Genomic DNA, 21,634 nt, shown 5'->3' on the forward strand with positions numbered 1-21,634 from the left:
GGGGCACGAACCCGTGTCCCCTGCATCGGCAGGCGGACTCTCAACCACTGTGCCACCAGGGAAGCCCCTCTCCTGAACAGACTTTAAAAAAACGTTTTATTTTGAAATAATTATAGATTACCAGAAAGTTGCAAAGATAGCATGGCTGGTGCCATGTATCCTTCACCCAGTTTCCCCATTGGTTACAATTCCTGCAACTATAGTACAATAGCAAAACTAGGAAACTGCCATTGGTACATGTAGTTCTATGCCATTTTGTTACATGTGTAGATTCACGTAGTGAGCCCTGCAATCAAAATACTATGCTTTTTGAACATCATATTTTCCTGTGTTTGGAAAAAAAAGTTGTATTTTTCTGCTTCTAGGCATGCCTTGTAATTTTATTTTATTTTATTTTATTTTTGCGGTACGCGGGCCTCTCACTGTTGTGGCCTCTCCCGTTGCGGAGCACAGGCTCCGGACGCGCAGGCTCAGCGGGCATGGCTCACGGGCCCAGCCGCTCCGCGGCATGCGGGATCTTCCCGGACTGGGGCATGAACCCGTGTCACCTGCATCGGCCGGCGGACTCTCAACCACTGCGCCACCAGGGAAGCCCGCCTTGTAATTTTTGATTAGATGATAAACAGATGTGAATTTTATATTGCATTGAGTGTTTTTATATTATTGTTGCTTTAAGTTTTCCTGAGCTTTGTTCTGGGACACAGTTAAGTTACTTGGAAACACTTTGATCCTTTGGGGTTTGCTTTTAATCTTTGTTTGGCTAGAACAGAGCAACCTTTAGAGGAGGCCTACATTTTCTTGTTTTTTTTTCTTCTTCTTCTTCAACTGAACCTGTGCCCCCTGCAGTGGAAGCATGGAGTCTTAACCACTGGACCACCAGGGAAGTCCCAGTCCTACTTTTTCTTCTGCATTCTCTACCCAGTGATTCTGACTGCTGAAAACATGTCCTATTCTTGGTCCCTGGGAGCCCCTGTGATTATGGCTCTGCTCCTTATGGGTGGTCTTTCCCCAGACTCAGGCTCTCCTCACAGGCGTGCACACGCAGATTTCTGGAGCTCACTTTTGTAGCTCTCCTCTCTGGCGCCCTCCCTTTGAGCCCCTCGAGTGCCCTTGACCTTCAAACTCCCAGCTCCATCTCCTCAACTCAGAGAGACAGACAGCCGTTGCATGATCCAGCGGCTGGAAACTGCAGGCAGTAAGCTGTGGCGATCGCAAGGTGCCCCTGGTTTGTTTCCTTCACAGGGAATACTGTCCTTGCTGCCTGGTGTCCAGCCTCTGAAAACCACTGTTGCATATAATTGTCGAGGGTTTTCTTTAGTTATTTAAGACAGAAACACTCCTTACGTTTTAATCCAAACTTTATTACATAAGAACATCATTAATGTAAAAAGGAAACAAAGCTGTATTTGAAAGGAGGTTGTGGCCCAGCTTACAAACTGAAGTACCTTCTATTACTATGAAGTTGAGTTAAATTTTTCTCATTTATAAGCCTAGTCACCGACTTACTTCTTTATTCATTTACTAATGAGTTTTAGTGTTCTCCAGATATTTTACTAATATTTAAATGTGTCACCAAGGCTGTTGAAATCATCTCTTCCATATCCTGTCCTGACACCCTGTAGTACCTCAGAAGAGTCCTTGCCACTCTCAGGAAACATATTGAGGTCATGTCTATTCCTGCAGATCTTGTTGACCCTAAATCACACCCCCCACGCACACGCCCACACTCACACACCGTGTGACAGTGACGACACCTATGGGACCTATCAGAGCAAGGTCCAGAGGGGCCGTCATCTTTGACAGCTGATGCATGAATATCAGGACCTGCTGATCTGGCTCTGGTAGGCCTAACTCATTAGGTAGGCCTTTCAGCATCATCCCTGGAAGTGGTCCCGGGTTTCCCTTAGCTAGCATTTATTGAGTAATCATAGTATCTCTGACTGTGGGCTTAGATGCATTGCATTTATTACTTTCATGTAATCTCCAGACCTCACACAAAGCCAGGAACAGGACATGTTCTCACCAGTCGGAATCACTGGGTAAAGTACTCAGAAGGGTTTCATTGCTGTATTGAAAACAAATTGCTTCTATCTGAAGGCTGCTCTTGTCCAACCTAGCAAAACTTAAAAGCAAACCTCAAAAGGATCAAACTGTTTCCAAGTAACTGCATCCATTAATAGAACCATGGCTAGTCCTAAAGAAAAATCACTTTCTATCCAATGAAGAAACAATTATTTTTCTATTATATAAATTTAAAAAGCTCATAGAAAATTCTCAACAGCCACTAAGACCCCTCATGAGTTGAATTTAGATGCACTGGGGTTGCCCTGGAGAGATGAGTCTGTCCTATTGCTACCTGTTCAAGGCCTTGGGCCTCTCTCTTCAGAGCGGGGTTTTCCAACATGTGGGCCACAGATTTCAGGCCATACCTCATCTCATTTAATCCTCTCAGTCTCTCTCTGAGGTACAAGTAGGGTTATTCTCATTTTTCAGGTGAGAAAATTAGTGTTTAAAAATGCTCATAAACTTGCCTGATGTCTCACAGCTGGCATTTGGTGCAGCCAGGATTCCTGCCACATGTGTCAAAAAGTAGGACCATTATTCTAGAGAATTCGGCACTTTTCTTTACAGAGTCACTAGGTCTCAGGATGACATGAGGCCTCACTTAAAGGGCCTTTCCTGAGATTTTAGGAGCTAATGACACAGCTCCGCCTGGCGCTTGGAATTTCATTGTTACTTGAAAACAGTTTTTAAGACTTGAGTTCTGGGCTCCCCTGGTGGCGCAGTGGTTGAGAGTCCACCTGCCGATGCAGGGGACACGGGTTCATGCCGTGGTCCGGGAGGATCCCCCATGCCGCGGAGCCGCTGGGCCCGTGAGCCACGACGGCTGAGCCTGCGCATCCGGAGCCTGTGCTCCACAACGGGAGAGGCCACAACAGTGAGAGGCCCGCGTACTTGAGTTCTGATTCATTCAATAAAACCTTTTATTATGAGCCACAACAAACATACAAGAAAGGCATGCCATTAATTCCATTCATGTCTTCCTACAGCAGCATACAGGATGGATCTAATCTCTGCGTTCTTTATCGATCTTCTCTGTGCAAGCAGAGGTGCCTGTTTTACTGGTCTTTTGGCTGGCAGACTCTGAACCTCTTTTGAGATGGGGGAGGCTGCTTCCAGTAGAAAGTGTGGATTCATAGTCCATGGGAACAGGACCTGTGTATACTCAGGAGTCTGCATGCGAGCAGGAGAAATCACACAAGTTCTCTGTAAATGGACCGGACTTGATGTCCTGGGGTTAGAGTCCAGTAGAGGTAAATCTGGTGTGGACGATTACACTTCTGCCCCTGTCAATCATCAGGACTGAGGCCCTGTGACAGGCTGTCCTGCAAGGAATGAATGACTCAGCCAGGCCTGCGACCTGATATAGACGGATGAGGGCAAGCTGTTCCTGACCATTTCCTTTCTATACAACTTAAGTTAAACAAAGAAGCGCTCATAAGTATTAGAGGGAATGTGATTGAATGGCAAGGGAAAATCTGCTCAGTAACCTTTAGTCTATGGGTTTATGGAAATGAAGAAAAATAGTTGAACTCAAAATTTGAATTATCCTAGGATTGGTGTTCTCATTTAACATCTTAATCTTTTAGAGATCACAGCGTACCTGTGTGTTAAGACAAATGCAGAATCATTTATGAGTGAGCTTGTGTTGAGTTTTCACTGACTTTGAGTAAATGCATTCTGTTCTATCTGAGGGTAGATCCAGCCCTATCACAGTTGTGAATATGCAGACCTAGCTGGGTGAGAAATGTGTCCAGGCCAGAGTGGGATTTCTAAGGACCAGTGCTGGTGGTGGGGGTGAGCAGGAGTGAGCGTGAGGAAGACACTGCAAAACTAAGTACAAGGTGATGTGAAGCCAAAGGATTTTGAGAACTTTTCACATGGAGGCAAAGGAGGACTCACAAGGACTAGATGGTACTCAGAGAAGGCCAGGAAGCAAGCCAAGGTCTGGAAGAAACTGATGATCCCAAACACACCCAGCTGCGGGGCCATAATGAACCCACATCACTTCAGACCAAAAATCTTGATCCAGCATCCTGTATCATCTCATACCATGTATGCCTGTGCCCACCTTGCTTCAGCTGCAGGAACATATTTCTGTTCCTCCAACTTGCCAAACCCATCCCATCCCACCTCAGGGCCTTTGCATGTGCTACTCCATCCACCTAGAATGCCTCCCTTCCCCCATGCCATATTTACATGATTGGTTTATTTATAGTCAGGTCTCAGCCAAATGTCTTTCTTTGTCTATCCTGTCTGAAGGAACCCCCTCAGCCAGCCAACTCTCTGTTACATGACCCTGTTTTATTGACTTTATAGCACTCATCACTCTCTGAAATCATCTTGGTTTTTGTTGACTTATTTAGAGTCCGAGTCCTCTTACTGGAATGTAAGCACTACGAAAGTAAGACCTTTTTTTGTTTGTTTGTTTAATTGGTCATTATATCCCCACTGCCTAGAATAGGACCAGGCTCCTGGCCAGGGTTCAATAAATGTCTGTCCAATAAATAGAGGGATACATGAAGTCAAACACAATTGAAGAGAAAACCACGTCATATATCAGCTAAAACAATCTGTATGGTTACTCATCTGAGAATAAGGGGTTTGTGCTCTGGTATGTATGTGCATTTCTAAGCTTTTGTGTTGTGTTTTAAGTGCCTGACATTATTAAGGCCTTTATAAATATTAGATAACAGAGGATCATTTTTACAAATTCTACTCTTGTTTCAGCTAAACTAAATTGGTCCTTTGTAGACTAAGTAATTCAGGCAGCTCAGAGGGCAAGGCAAACTTCAATAGGTCATACCCACAGGAAATCTGAGAAATCCTCAGTTGAGTTTTAAAATATTGAATTTATTAATAAATTATTTTTCAGAGAAATCTTAAGTTTATATACAGGTAAAATTAAAATCAGCATGTGTGCTGAGTTTATATAAACAATTAGCATGTGTATGAAGTTAAAATAGTTATTTTTAACTTAATAGTAAGTATCATAACTCAGCCAAAAAGCAAGCTTTTTAATTCTCAAAGGCAAATCTTAGCTAATGTGTTGTAGTGGAATTCTTCTACAGATAAATCAGAGTCTGCTATGTGCATTTTGATTGTGAGAATTGGAGCTGTAGTTAGTGCAGGATTTCAATGTGACCTTCCTTGATTATAGCTGAGACCACAGGCTAATAGCTAGAGTGTGGGACAGCTATGGAACAGTGTACACTGACCTGACCTTTCTGGGCTTCAGTCTCCTCACTGGAAAATGAGGAGGTTGAATTGGAGAATGAGATTAAAATGAATAACCCCAATGCTGTATTCTTGTCTTCATTTCTTATATCCAACCCCTTACACTGAATCCATGTATACATTATGGTTATCAGAAGCTATTTGTTAAGACACCTTGTATTTTGAAGAGAGACTTGTGATATGGATAAAACTTAGGCCATCCGCTCCTTTTACCATCTCCCATATCACACTCAAACTACTAACTTTTTAGCAGCCTCTTTTATTTCTTTTTTTTTTTTTTTTTTTTTTTTGCGGTATGCGGGCCTCTCACTGTTGTGGCCTCTCCCGTTGTGGAGCACAGGCGGCTCCGGACACGCAGGCCTAGCGGCCATGGCTCACGGGCTTAGGTGCTCCGCGGCATGTAGGATCTTCCCGGACCAGGGCACGAACCCGTGTCTCCTACATCGGCAGGCGGATTCTCAACCACTGCGCCACCAGGGAAGCCCAGCCTCTTTTATTTCTATCCCATTTATCTAGGATTTTTTCTTCCTTTGGTTGATGGTAGTGCATTAATGCTTAGGATAGACTGTTTGGTCTACAGGTAATACCTGGCTTCTGCAAAGGCCTCTGAAGGCCCTCAGATACCCATCTTATTAAAATGTGTCCACCCTGTTGTTTCGGGGATCTTCCTGAAGTGCTCTGAGAATGGTCAACCAGTGGACACATAAAGATTGTACTTTGAGGACAGCAAGCTAAGGTAGTATTTGCCCTGAAGGAAAAGAAGGCTTCAGCTCAAGCTTCCATGGCAGGCATTTTTCACAAGGTTAAGCAACATAAATTTTGCTAAATATCTTCTAAATGTTAAAGAATTCAACCAAATTGTTCTCAATTATATATTTTTCAAAAATTTTCAGAAGTTGTATGTATGTGGACATACAACTCTTTACTGTGTTATATATCACCTAATTAGCATGATCATTCCTCCTGTATTCAATTCTTATAGTACATTCTTCACATTTTATAGATGTTGGATCATACTGTCACCATTTTACATTGTAAAACTTTATACGCTTGCTTCTTTGAAATATAGATATTCATAAGTAAAAGATATAAGATATCAAGTCCTTGTTGAGAAAGCAACTGTGTATTTTACCTTACCCCCCGTTTTTTGTCCTTTCAACAGTTAAGTAGTTATAGTTATATAAGAAATTACAAAAACAGCACAATGAAGCACTCTTAACCCCACTATCAGAAAATAACCCCGTATGAACTTGAGACCATACCATTCATGTTATTTTATAATGTGACTTTTCTTTATGTGAAATATTAATAGTATACTTTCATTTAATGGAATGTTCTTCTGAACCTGATCATTAAATAACCATATGATATTTCATCCTGTAACTGTTCATAACATAACCCCTTATGTGGGAGGCATTGTAGGTAGGTAAGAGAATAGGGTCTGAAACAGACATGCTACTTTTGACTAGCTGTGACCCATTCCTCCATCTCCTTACCCAGACATGCTACTTTTTTTTTTTTAACATCTTTATTGGAGTATAATTGCTTTACAATGGTGTGTTAGTTTCTGCTGTATAACAAAGTGAATCAGCTATACGTATACATATATCCCCATATCCCCCCCTCTTGCGTCTCCCTCCCACCCCTCTAGGTGGTCACAAAGCACCGAGCTGATCTCCCTGTGCTATGCAGCTGCTTCCCACTAGCTAGCTATTTTACATCTGGTAGTGTATATAAGACATACTACTTTTGACTAGCTGTGACCACGGCCAAGTGGTGTACTTATCCCATTCCTCCATCTCCTTACCCAGAAAATGGGGATAACAGCTTTATTTTGGGTAATTTGAAGATTAAATAAGTTGTAACACATGGTACTTAAACAGAGCACTGACAATAGTGCTGTAATATACTGTATTATTAGAGCATTATTATTCTATTATTACCTATAATTTTATTATTCTAGTAGAATAATTAAACACATGGTAAGACACATGGTAAAAACTCAATAAACATTCATTATTACCTATATTGTTTTTAGCTTTTTGATGTTAGAATACTGTGATGAATATATTTGAAGAAAAAAGGCTTTTGCTCTTGTCATACTATTTCCCTAAGATAAAGTTTTAGATATATTGCCATCTTTGATACTTGCTGCTAAGTCACCCTCAGTGGAGGCTGTACTAACATCTGCTCTCCGTAGCACTCAGGGTAAGAGAGAAAGCGTGTACTTTCTCACGGTGAGCGATGATGTTCTGGGAGTGCATTGTGGTGGAAGATGATAACTCCCATGGGAGGATTTCTGCAGTCCTCCAAACCACGGAATATTGAACAACTGGGGACTATTCAACGTACAATACTCTTTGTTGTTAATATTTATATAGTCTTCTGTCGAAGACATGAAAAAATAAAAACATGTTCTTTTTTTGTGTACTTAGTATATTAGTCTGAATTTTGCTTGAAAAGATATTTGTATTGATAGGAAAATTTACACCTGACTACATTGTGAAGATGTCTTCTCCTATAGAAACTAATATTTCCTATTTTCAGAAAAAAAAGACAAAGCTCGGGAGCAGTCAACCCTCCAGAACTCAAGCTGGTGGAACAGCTCCGGTCACCAAGGTCAGTCATTTCCTGAGCAAGAAAAGACCCCTACTCTACAGGTGTACCATTCGTGGGTGGGACTTGTAGGGAAGGTATACAGTGTCCATATATCACTGAAAGTTTTTGAACAAAGTACCATTTCTGTGCTGGTGGGAGTAGTGTGAGGCAGGAGGCATGTAATTTCTTACTAACGATTTGAAGGATTTAAAACCTCGCAAAGCCATTTATGTTATTATTCTTACTGGCATATAATAATGTGTCCAAAAATATTCATTATTACCACAAATAGCTATAAATAATATTTGACTTTTGCAGACACCAAATTTTCTTCATGAGTATTAACCACACCAGGTTCTCTGCTAAGTGTGCTATATAATTATCTTAGGTAATCCCGTCACAACCTTATAATTACTATTCCTTTATACCAGAGGAAACCTGGGCTCAGAGAGGTTAAGTAACCTCGACAAGATCACAAAGCCAGTAAGATGGAGGTAGGGTTCAAAGCCAGGTTTCCAGTTCACACAAGGTCCTGGACCTTATAAACTCTGATTGAGCCTTCTTTGGTAATATAACACTACAAAGCTTTGCAACTTATAAAAATCACTGAAATTTCATCTTTCAAGATAAGATGTAACTACCATTTTAGCTAGTAGTTTTCAATATATAAAATAGTTTTTTTCCTCCCATTTCACCTTGTGATCTTTCAATGTGTCCAAGATTATCAAAAACCTTAACCTATTTCAGGATTGCCTATACAACTATTGTAAATAAGCATTCTTCCTTTAAAACTGGTAGCTCTCCTATGGAGGGCTGTGGACTTTCTCATGGATGTTACTTGCTTGGTGAAGAGTTCGTATTTTAGTGCCTTCTGGAGTCTCAGCTGCTCTCCTAGCCCCTGAAAAGTACCCAAAGTAAAACTCAGCTGAGAAATGAGAAGAGGCTGGGCAAATGTATCTCTGCTGCAGTTTCCCTTGGTAGTCCTCATATTCTATTATTGTTTGGAGGTCTCCAACTAAAAAAGATTTTCTGGATTCTTCCTATCTTTTACAGTATGAGGACCTTTATTTAACTTATGCTTAAATTATGCCCCTAAAAATGAGAAGCCTCATTAGCAAAACCCCAACCTCATGAGGTTTAGTGAATCATTTGTAAATGGTTTCTAGAATTATCATGACCTAAACTCCTAGAGGGTCGGTACCTTGTGGAAAATTGCACTTAGTTTTTGTTTTTCCCTTGAACTTCGTGGTAAGAAGCAGTCCCTTTTCCATCACTTTTCCACACAGGAGTATCATCCAGTCATTTCAAGGTGGAGTGCTTACAAAGAATTTGGCCATCACTGGGAGGTGGACACATTTAGCCACATAGTTATTGTTTTAGTTTACTGGCAAACATGTAATTCTCTCCTTGGCTTCTGACACTGCCTTCTCCTGTCTCCATTCTTCTCTCGATTATTCTTTTGCACTGTGGTTTCCTGACTCAATTTCCTTTACCAGTTTCCTGAATATTCGTTTTTTCCAGGATTTAATTCTTCATTCCTTCCTTTCTATATCTTTAACTCTTATAGAGTATTAGAAGAAAAAAATACATATGCTTTCTTGTTTTTCTTATTTTGTCTTTTGATGCCAGATTGAAAGGGCTCGGTATCATCATCACCTAAAAATGATCACTCCCATGCATCATTCAGAAAAGCTGGGGGTGATAGCATTTGTGATCCCTTGAAGCATTTTATTACACAATTAATTATCACAACACACACAGGCAAATAATATTCTCCCAACACACGACATGACAAAATAGTAAATAGAATTGGCAGTGAGAATTAGGCCTGGTTTTCTTGATTTTGGACACATTCAACTCGAAAGTTAAAGTAAGTGACAATTTTACAATTATTAAGAAAATCATCGTCTGTATTAAAGATTCAGTATTTAATGACAGAATGGTTACCATGTATTGCAGAACTGTTTTATGAGAGTTCTTACAAAATCAGTAATTATGTGCACAAATAATACCACTTCTGCCATGCAGTCCTGGGCTTGGAGGATCTGGAGCACTTAAGTGGCAGAGATATTTCTGTTGAATAACTCAAAATAATTATTATAAGATGTTTAGTGCTTAAAGTTAAATTTTTGATAAATTAAAAATGAGGACTAATGAGGCTATAGAAATTAGACTCTTATTAAATAAGAAAACAGTTGCGATCCACAGTCAGGCAACTGTGTTACTGGAAGAGTTCTCGGGCAACTTCTATTGTAACCACCAACTTATTCAGGTGAGGAAAGCGAGGTTGAACTTGCATCAGGAATGTCTCTGCAGGAGAGCACAGCTATTAAGAAGAAGTACTGGGCTTCCCTGGTGGCACAGTGGTTGAGAGTCCGCCTGCCGATGCAGGGGACACGGGTTCGTGCCCTGGTCCGGGAAGATCCCACATGCCGCGGAGCGGCTGGGCCCGTGAGCCATGCCCGCTGAGCCTGCGCGTCCGGAGCTTGTGCTCCGCAACGGGAGAGGCCACAACAGTGAGAGGCCCGCGTACCGCAAAAAAAAAAAAAAAAAAAAAAAAAAAAAGAAGTACTGGTTAAACTTATCAGTTCCAATTGGAATTTACTCTGACTAGTTCAAGCTAAAAAGGAATTTCTTAAGGGATGGCGGGTAGCTCCTAGAGAAATCCAGAAGGCTCCAGCAGAAGGAATGTAGTTTCACAGCCAGGAACAATGCCCAGACACACCGTGGGAGCTTCTCCTTGCCGCCACCACAGCTCAGCACCTATCACATTTAGGACCGGAGGCCAGCAACTCTGGCGCTGCCAATCTCCAATGTTGAAAGGCCTTATCATAACACAGATCTACCAGTGGGTGGCACCTCCACACAGGCTTATTTTCAATCTCACTCTTGTGAGGCACAGATGATTGGCCAGTGCAAGTCCCATGCCTCAGCTCTGCTGCACGGGGAATCTGGGGCTGGGAATGCTCTGGTTCTTCTTTGGGAAGGTGCTTACTGATTAGGTGGGAAATGATCTGTGAGTAGTGAGGATTTTTCAAGTGTATTGTCAGCTGCCAGCTATCCACTACAGAAAGGAAAACAGGAGAATTTTGAACTGGAGGAAAATCACTGATTATAGGTTGTTTAGCAACATTAGGCTTTTTAAACAGAAGAGGGTACAAACAGCTTTTCTCCCAGTTAGAGAAGAGAAAATCTGCACAGGAATAAGCACCCACCTGAGAAGTCCTTCTGTGGTTTTGGCCCTGGTTCTACCATAACTAGCTGTGTTAACTTTGGTGGCACAGCCCTCCTCCCAGGCCTTTACTTTTCTCATCCATAATATGACTAAGGGGCTGAATAAACTCTGCATATTGTGGAAGGTATTCCATCGTTCAGTGTCAGCCTCACCCACAGAACCACTGGACCACATGTGGTGTGTTTGATGACTGTTTGCTAAGCAGGCAAGCGTTTCTATTTCAATCTGCATGTATTTTAACGTGCTAGGAAAAGTAAACTAGCATTTCAAACTCGTGATCCTATGGATGGTTTTGCTTAAGACAAGGCTAGATTAATGGTTAAAAAGTAAATCTATTTTTTAAAATATTAAGTACATGTAGCTGTGGCAGATTAAAAAATATTAAGTAGGTAGTACACAAATAACCAAGGTTTGGGAAACAAGATCAGAGCAGTAATTCTCATATTTTAATGTACGTGCTGAATCGGTGAGGTGTTTACTAAAATGAAGATTCTGACTCAGGAAGTCTAGGGTGAGGCTGAGATTCTTTCTGCTTTTTTTTTTTTTTTTTTTTTGCAGTGCACGGGCCTCTCACTGTTGTGGCCTCTCCCGTTGCAGATCACAGGCTCCAGACACACAGGCTCAGCAGCCATGGCTCACGGGCCTAGCCGCTCCGTGGCATGTGGGATCTTCCCAGACCTGGGTACGCAGGCGGACTCTCAACCACTGTGCCACCAGGGAAGCCCCTTTCTGCTTTTCTAACAAGCTCACAGTTGCTGCTGCTGCTGGTCTGGCGACCACACTTTGAGCAGCAAGGATGCTGAATTGTGCTGAATGTGGGTAATTTAGACCACCTGTACCTTAGATTACCTAAACATCGATTAGAAAATCTGGTTAAAATGCAGATCCTCAGGTTCCAAGCCACAGGAATCTGATTCACCAGGAGGGGGTAGGTCCAGGATTTTCTCTAATTAATAAATACCCTCCAGTTTTTCAGATGTGGGTGATGTGGAGGCCCCACTGGAGGAAAGGATGAGTCTCAGGGACTGGGATAGACACGGCACATCTGGGAGTGATACATCTTTCTTCATCTCCAGGGAAGGGAGCCCCTTTCTACCTGTCCTGCAGGACAAGAATCTTTGGAAAATTTACTTCATAACCATGTTATTACTAACCTGTACTCTTGAGGAGCTCAGACATACTCACCCTCATTGAGGGAGATATGCTGCCTAACGGTGGGGCTCTGGGACCCAGGGCTCATCCGTCTTGGGGAGTGGCCCAAATAAGTCATCCTAGTTGTCTTTTGTCTCAGGAAAACCTAGATGAGCTGAGGTTTATTCGAGAAACAAAAAAGCAGAGAAAATACTGACAGTAAACAAAAAAGGAATTTTAAGCTTAATTTTCATCAAGAAGAATTATGAAAATCTACAAACAATAAATGCTGGAGAGGGTGTGTGGAGAAAAGGGAACCCTCTTGCTCTGTTGGTGGGAATGTAAATTGATACAGCCACTATGGAGAACAGTATGGAGGTTCCTTAAAAAACTAAAACTAGAACTACTATACGACCCAGCAATCCCACTACTGGGCATATACCCTGAGAAAACCATTAATTCAGAAAGAGTCATGTACCACAATGTTCATTGCAGCACTGTTTACAATAGCCAGGATATGGAAGCAACCTGAGTGTCCATCGACAGATGAATGGATAAAGAACATGTGGCACATATACGCTATGGAATAGTACTCAGCCATAAAAGGAAACGAGATTGAGTTATTTGTAGTGAGATGGATGGACCTAGAGTCTGTCATACAGAGTGAAGTAAGCCAGAAGAGAAAGACAAATACTGTATGCTAACACATATATATGGAATCTAAAAAAATAAAAAATGGTTCTGAAGAACCTAGGGGCAGGACAGGAATAAAGATGCAGACGTAGAGAATGGACTTGAGGACATGGGGAGGGGGAAGGTTAAGCTGGGATGAAATGTGAGAGTGGTATGGACATATACACACTACCAAATGTAAAATAGATAGCTAGTGGGAAGCAACCGCATAGCACTGGGAGATCTGCTTGATGCTTTGTGTCCACCTAGAGGGGTGGGATAGGGAGGGTGGGAGGGAGACGCAAGAGGGAGGAGATATGGGGATATATGTATACATATAGCTGATTCACTTTGTTATACAGCAGAAACTAACACAACGTTGTCAAGCAATTATACTCCAATAAAGATGTTTAAAAAAAAAGAATTATGAGGATAGGGTCTTCTCAGGGAATTATAATAAAATATTAGAGTCGGAAGGGCTCTTACTTCGCCACCTTTATTTAACAGAAGTAAAGGAACACTGATAATAGACAGGGTGGTTGTGAGGAACACCTAGCAGGAGAAGTCAGGGGGACCCCACGTGCTTTGCCGGGCGCAGGCGGGTGCGCCGCTGAGCTCTCCGCCTTCGGAATGCCGTCACCTCTGGCTTGGAGGCTGAAGGACTGGCTGCTCAGCTGTCACTAGCTATAGGCCTGAGGCCTCGGGTCCTCAGCCTCCCGCCACCGCAGCCTCCTCCACTCATACCGCAAGCTCACTGTCCAGAGTCTTCACTGTGATTGCTTTACGGCTTTGGGAAAAGTTGGCTTCCCATATTTCCTTTAAATTTTAGAACTCTTCTCTCTAACCCCATCACTTAGATTTATTAGTTGGTATTTTTCTATAAGGGAGAGCATTTCCTTCTCCCCTATATACTTATTCATTTATTTATTTATAGCAGTATAAATTCATGAATTCTTACTTTATTCTGTGGCTTAAAATCCCTTCTTAGTTATTTTGAAATGTTTAGTCATAATGTATCACGTCCAGTAATTCAGCAGAATTCTAGTTCTGTTCAACGGCTCTTTAAAAAAAATCCGTTATACAATGTGAATTGTTAACTTAGTTTATAGCTTCAAAGGTAATATTTGGGGGCGTGTGTTTGCAGAGAGCCCACTTTGGGCCTTTGGTGACATCCTAGGAGTGGTAGACCTCTGCCATCGGCCCGTGGCCTGCATCACAGGCCGCTCTGTTTAGTCCGCCCGCCTCCGGCATGCCAGCCCCGCGATGAGTCGGCGGCAGCAGGAACCTCCCTCCCGAAACCGCGCTGGGGGCGGGCGGAGGGGGCGGGGAGCGGCCAGCGTCGCGTCCTGGGGCCGCCCCGCCGCCTCCCTCTCTGCGGGCTGGGCTGAGGCTCCAAACGGAAACCGAGAGGGCCAAGCCCAACCGGGAATGCAAACATCCCCCAAACCCCGCTGAAGTCTCTGGGCCTGGAAGCCGGACGCGGAGTGAGTACTGATTTCAGCTGCTTCCCAGGCGGGCAGCCCGCGCTGCCTTCGAGCCGGCCTGCGAGCCGGCCCTGCGCGTCCCAGGCTCGGACCCTGCCACGGCTCCCAGACTTGGACGTGCGCTCTTACCCGTCTCTTGCCCTTGAGGATCCATTTCCTTCCAAACGGGTTCTAAATTCACTTGTGTTACTAGTCGACCCCTCCTTCCTGTCGGCGCCACTGTTGCTGGCTTCTGGGCTGGGAATGTGTCTGGTGATCGTACACGGTAGGGCTACAAAACCAGGAGTTTGTGTGAGCCGGAGAAAACGCTGAAAGAAGCAAAGCAGGCGCTCTGTCGATTTGGTTTGGCACTTTTTTCTCTCTAGGGTTAGACCCAATCTTCTCCCCGAGCCCTGCCCCCTCCACTGTGATGACCTCCGTTTTAGAGAATGAGCTCACTGTGTATAACCTCTCCGTTTACCTGATACATGCTGGGTGTGGTGTGGCAAATGTTGTGACATGTTTTGGTTCTATTTTCTTGAACACAGCCTGAGACTGTGGTCGGATGACATCGCTGAGGGGTACTTTGTACCTATCTTTCAAGAATGGAAATGTTTTCATGGAGATTTGACGATCTTTTATGTATTGTTAGGGTCCTAGCATTCCTCGGTTATAAACGGGTAAGAGGCAAGTTCTTTATACCCATTTTACAGCTTGAGAAAACGAGGCAGAGTTTAAGAAGCTTCCTTAAAGGGCTGGACCTTGGGGCCTCTGACGAGCCCTCTAGGAACCCACCTATACCTACATCAGAGGAAGGGAAATGCTGGAAAGTTCCTGATATATGAGATGTTTTCTAGAGAGAAAACCTCTGCATTGCAGCGAAGGTCAATAAGGAGTGGCATCTACTGTTCAAAAGGGTAAAGTTCATTGTCTAGTGAGTAACTTAAAGAGTGCCTCTTCCTGACATTTTGTTTGTGGGCACTGAATTAAACTTTTGCACACTGATTTTTCAGTATCTAAAGGATATTTGTTGCTGGGAATGCTGCCTGGCTTCTAGGAGAACAGTATAAGATTAAAGCAAAGTAGTGACGTTTAGCAAAATCATGCCAAACTAGCAAAGGCCGCATCTGCTGACTGATGGAGAAGGGGTAGGTGGCCAATAGCAATGAGGATGGAACGGGAATCCTGGTGCATGCAGCAAGGACCCTTGGGGACTGTTATAAAAAGTGAGCTTCACAGACTGCATGACAGTGTTTATGAAGCAGTGCATTCAAGTATAAATGCTGGTATGGTTCAGTTCACATGCTTTGAGAGAGGATTCCCACTGCAGAGAGGAGTTGATTATAGTACAGTATTAGTGGTGGGTTCAGTTTCTTGATGGTTCCATGAATTGGCTGAGTATAATTCTTCTCTCACAATGAAAATTTTAAAGGTATCATGTAAAATAGCAGTTTGAAAGAATGAAACAAACAAAATTAAGAAAACACGAGGAATTAATTTGAACTAACTTTTTAAAATCAGTCATATATTTGTGTTCCTATTCATTGTTTATAATAAAAATTATATCTTTAATGCATCACCACTTCTTAGGTAGGACTATTTACTTTTCCCAAAATGTGAACCATCTAATTGTTCAGTCCTGTTTAAATGAAAAGCCCACAGCCTATGTTCTCCTGTATACATAGATGTCTTTGTGTCTTTTCTTTCATTATACCTCAGAGTGCCCTCATTTTGAGGACTGTATGAATCTGGAATATGTGTTTTATCATCAGTGTGTCTGGCCTCATAAGAGGAACATTTATCCTATAGTTTTTGATATATTGAATTAATAATCTGCATACTGGGAAAGTACAATGGGTCTTCAAAAACAATTGTGTTTTATTTTTTTTCTCTGTGAATAGCTTTTAACTTAAAAATGTCAGCTACCCAGTGTTTCTCAACAGAATACTAATGGCATTTGGGTTGACGATTCTTAGTTGGGCAGGGCTGTCTTGTTCCCACCGAATGCCAGAGCATGACAAAAACACTGTCTCTCTCACATGTCTTAAAATACCTTTAGTTGGGTGCTACTTCCCCTGGTTAAGAACAATTGGTACACTATTTTTATGGCCATATAAATAGTTACTCAGTCCCATTATTTCCAATTTTTAAGGCACTTTACAGTATCCCTTAAGACACGTTGACTTCTGAGCAAGTAAGTACGTATATTTGGACGTTGGAGATTTGGGTGGAGGCTATGTATAATCCTATTGCTAGTAAAGTGTCACTCTTACCCTTGTGTCCTTCTGTCCACATTAGGCAATAATAATAAATTATTAGCAAATGACTTTAATAGGTTTCAGAAAAAAGAACAGATCAGCACAATCTGTATTAGATCTGAGTATTAATAGTTATAGCTACATTTACTGACAATTACTGGGTTCTAGGCATATGTTGAACACTTTACATGATGTGATGATGATGCAGTGATGAAGTAGATACCCTTATTATGCCCATTTTTCAGATTAAGAAAGTAAGAGCCTGATCTCTTAACCATTGCACTGTATTGTTTCTCAGGACACGTTTAACAGCTCTCCATAAAATACTTTCCAAAAAATGAGTTTTAGTGGGTGAAGTTAACACACACTGAAGTCTCCTTTGGTTACATAGTCTCATTTGGCTACCTTTGGTTACCTCTGGTTACCTTTGTTCTTAGAATACCAGCTTTTCACTATACTGTGAGCCCTTTGAAGACAGGATCCACATCTTTGGACCCCCATCGCGTCTACCATGGAGCCTTCCACATAGTAATTTCTCAATAAATATTTATTGAATTGAAAAAGAATATTGGTTTTATCTTAATATGAAGAGAGCCTTAAGATACCACTGCACTAGTTTAGAAATGTATCCTGGGTAGGCAGAAAAAGTAAAATATTCATTTTTGTTCTCTAGAATTTATAAGTAGAGTTTTTGGAACTTAACATCTGTTTGTCCTTTAGCTAAAGATTATAGAGTAGATAATCAAAATTATCAGTAATGAACTCTTTTTTTTTTTAACTTCTACAATGGCTAGACATGGTGCTAGGAATACAGAAGTGAAGTATGGTCCATATAACAAACATAAAAACACAGTGTAAAAAGTGCTAAAAAGCATTGCTATCAAGGTGCTATGAAAGCACAGTGGAAGGTTGAGGGAAGGGGGCTGAGGTTAAGCTTGGCCCTGTTTTTCTGGGAATAAACATTAGGAATACGAGTCCCTTAAAGCAGATCTGCAACCAGTCAGTTGGATGCAGGACTCTTCAGAGGTCTGAACACATCCAACTTCCCAAGCGTTGGCTCTCCTCATTCAGTATTTTCTTAATCCCAGCTTTCCAGACTTGCCCCTAGCTACCAGTAGAGGTACTATGGTCTCCCCCTGTATACCTTTCTGTGTGCTGTTATGTAGGACTGAGTTCTGATTCATTCTAGGGCTCTCTTATGAGATGTTCTTGACAACTGTCCCTTGTAGACAGACTGGATTTCCATCTGGTGTCAACTATACCTGAGGTTTCCATTTGTCCTGCGCTCTACACAGTTGAACTGGAGACCCCACAGCTGACTGAGTCTGTGTTGTCCGTCTTCCAAGCCAGCTTTGAGGGTGACAAGTTTCTGCAGCTCATCTTCCTGTTTCTTTCCTCACCACCCAACCTAGGGTGCAGGGGAGGGCAGACATGCTCATGAACAGAATAACCTGCCCCTGGATCCCAGACACTTATCTCTAAGGATACATTGTCTCAATTTAGTTTCTTATTTCCCATTTGGCAGCTGCCACGAGGTGGGTACATATCCTTAGCAAGACAATGAGAACCTCAGATGCCTATCTACTCACCTTTTATCATTTTTACTGACTCCTTCCCCAGGAATAATTGGCATACATTAGTTACAAAGGTGCTGCTTGGTCCATTTTGTTGGTAGTGTTCATTTCTTTTCCCACAGATCCCTTTGCAACACTTAAAAAAAAAAACTAACAGTTTTATTTGGGAGGATTTCTTATACGTTGGAAAGAGGATTTGGGTCTGCTTTTACTGATTAACCAAGTTAACTTTGGTAAACAGTTTTTTTGTTTTTTTTACATATTGCCAACACACTTATAATTATCCTCAGTTCTCTAGGCCCCATGGTACATATTGATCATAACGGCTAAGATATGGGTGAGTGGTGCTGACACTGTGGCTTGTCCTCAGAGTCCTGGAATATAAGGAGTTTCCCAGTGAGTCCTGCCAATGGAGTAGTGAGGAATGAGGAAGCTGACTGTAATCAAAGCAAGGCTTCCTTAATTGCACAGAGCTGTGCTTTAACAGTTGGGGGTCTCTTTAGAAAAGAGAAGTTTCTTGGTTCTCAAATAGAAAATGCAGGCCAGTAGGATAATTCCAGACTAATCCATGGCCCTGGGGCTCTCCCCATCCTTGTCCTGGGGATGTACTGCGCCCCCTTGGAATGCTCTTAATTTCGTATTTCATGATATGTAGTCTGGAGAGCATCTGCATCAAATTCACCTGGGATACTTATTTTAAAATGGAGATTTCCCAAGCCCCACTTCAGACTTACCCAGTCAGAATCACTGAGGAATCTATGGCTTAACAAGCTCTCGAGGTAAATCCTTACACCTGTTAAAGTTTGATGAGCGCTGCTCTGAGTTGGGCTAGCCAGAGCCTATCTGTGAATAGTCGTCTTCTGACCTTAGCAATGCAGTGAAATCTTGGTGAGAGCTGTAGCTATTCACAGGGGCTGAGACTTTCGAATCGTACTGAGGGGCCCCCATGAACTGGCGTGATTGATGTTTATGGCCCTCTTTTGGAGCCCAAGAAAGGGCCTGGACCGCTCCCATTTCACTCAAAGTTGCTATAAGAGATTGAGTCCCGTTTAGCGTGCAGGCATACTCTTTGGACTCTATAATGGATTAAGGTCCCCTGCACAAGTGACCTCAGTATAAAGACCTAGATGAGACCTTGGCCCCTCCAGAGATGCCCAGAATAGAGTTGTTGCGGGAGAATACTGTTCGTACAGAGAAACCAGGGGCTTAGTCTCCTGCATATTGTTTCTTTATTAGCTGTACTAAGGGTGACCAGACAAAGGAGCAAAGATTAAAATTATTTGTATGTTTTTCAGCTGTATAAGCCTTTTCTGTTTCCTCCTTATCATGAAAATAGGAAATTGTGTTTATATCCAACAGGGCAAATAAGATCCTCTTATATAACACCATTACCATGGCTTGTCCTCATCAGAGTCCTGGAATATAAATATCCTCATGCTTTTAGACATGCATCTTTTCATAATATTTTATTTACAAAGGTGTATCAGGTTCAGAGGCCTTGGTCCACAGCAGGGAATTGAAACTTGTTGGCAGAATTTTCATCTTCCAGAATTCTCCACTTCTCTTTCATATTCACCATCTCTTGATTTATCCCTTTATTTAATTAATTAATGTTTTAATGTTAAATTTTATACAATATTTCTTTGTGTCTGGAACAGAAGGGGGCTCTTGAATCAGAATTCAGATTAATTTTATTAAGCCTGCATAATGTATTTAAAATGTTTGAAAGCCCTTAGATGAGGAACACATGTTCTATTTTGTCATGAAGCCTCCTACTTCTTCTTCATACTGGCCTGATACACTCATTCACATCCCCCAATGTATATTGTCATTTGAGTTTTAGACTCCTGATTTACAGAGATAGGCAAATATTATTTTTCTGAAAACTCAATAAATATTTTGAAAATTGCACATTTTTTTTTTCTTAAATCCTTGCAACTGAGCTATATACTAGATGTGTGGATGTGTATAGCATTAAGAGTTTCTCTAGTGGTGCAGAATATCTGCCTATAAAATGACAGCTATAGCGTTCTGTATTTTTCTGCTTAAGAAAAGTGTGTACTACAGGCATAATCGCAAGTATCAAGTGTCCTCAGGGTTTAGGGTCATGAGACTGGAGAAGACAGATATTCTTGGGGTATTGCAGGACTGTCATTTTAGGGAACATATAGGCTCTTTAGTAACCTGGGCTGGCAGTATCAGCACCAAAAATCTTTCTTCCAAAACCAGCTGGAAAGTACTTTTGAAAAGTAACTTTGTGAATCTATCCTATTATCTAATGCATTCTAGTACCTTTCTTTTGACCAAATGAAAGTAAGAAGAGGCTGTTTGTCATCAGAAGGAAAGTGCCAGTGGATAACAATAGACGGTAGAAAAGAGCGGTCATTTCACCCACCCCGTATAAAGCCATCTTGTTTAAAACAACCTAAAGCAGTCATTCTCCATGTAAAGGAGTTTGAGAATCACTGGGGGGTTGGGGGGGGCTTAGAGCTTTTTAAGCTGTAATCTTTGCTCTCTCTTCCTCCTGCCCTTTCCCTTTTGTGAGTTTCTAAGTGTCTATTGCTGCCGTCCCCTGATCCCCACGCGCTGGCTATGAGTGATTCTGTTCCTGGGTCCAAAACCACTGCGCTAAGGTGTTAATGCTCGGCTAGTCAGATTGTCCAATAGCTTGGTATGACATTCGTTGCCTGTAATCATTATGTACAATTTTAGTATAAAATAATTAAATATGTATGAATATTTAATTTAATTTAATATTCATTAAAGGTGTATGAATATCCTGCATATTTTGCATATCGTTTCACTGATTAGAATTAGTGATCATTTTTTCCCTAGCAATATTATAAAATTATATCATCTTCCATGTGATGTCCTACTCCGATCCTGAGTTTTAAATCAATTAATTAATTATTAATTGTTTGAAATGTTAGCCACAAAGGATCCACATCACTAAGAAACAATGTACCCCTTGCTGAATATCTAGAGATTAACAAGGAAAGGCTAACTTATTTTGGTTGTTGAGTTTGAGCCCTCCCTTGGTTTTGAGAATCTTTTAAATTATTGTGGTAATGGGTGCTGAATTATTCTCAATGTTCTTGTGGTAGGCCAGGATTCCTAGCCTAGCAAATTAGAGCTGTTTCCTTCTCCAGTCCTCTGACAATCATATTCTTACACCTCTTCACATGTTTCCAAAGACTGAATGTGATGAACACTGATCTACATATTTGCAGTTTAAATCTTGGCAAAATACCCTGATTGATTTCCAGTTGAACCAGTGATAAACCATATACCATATCTTTTCTGCTTGTGTATAACTTCACCTTCTCCTACCGATTAATGAACTGAAGATTTGGTTACTATTCAAAATGGAGAGACAACCAATAGGAAACAAAAGACGTTCTAGCT

General features: G+C 41.7%; 1 protein-coding gene across 5 annotated transcripts in view; it reads left to right on the forward strand.

Moving 5' to 3' along the window:
- The window catches only part of CAST (calpastatin), a 120,947-nt gene that overhangs the window by 27,649 nt on the left and 71,664 nt on the right, over nucleotides 1–21,634 (forward strand). For 3 of the 5 annotated variants that reach the window (XM_067031377.1, XM_067031379.1, XM_067031378.1), the window contains exon 3: nucleotides 7,846–7,917. In XM_067031377.1, the coding sequence (XP_066887478.1) occupies nucleotides 7,846–7,917 (72 nt within the window). Of the gene's footprint in view, nucleotides 1–7,845; nucleotides 7,918–14,115; nucleotides 14,419–21,634 lie in introns of those variants that run through there. The other 2 variants (XM_067031381.1, XM_067031382.1) reach the window with 2 other exon arrangements.

Source organism: Kogia breviceps, chromosome 4 (genome assembly GCF_026419965.1).
Source record: "Kogia breviceps isolate mKogBre1 chromosome 4, mKogBre1 haplotype 1, whole genome shotgun sequence".
In the NCBI taxonomy this organism is placed as follows: domain Eukaryota; kingdom Metazoa; phylum Chordata; class Mammalia; order Artiodactyla; family Physeteridae; genus Kogia; species Kogia breviceps.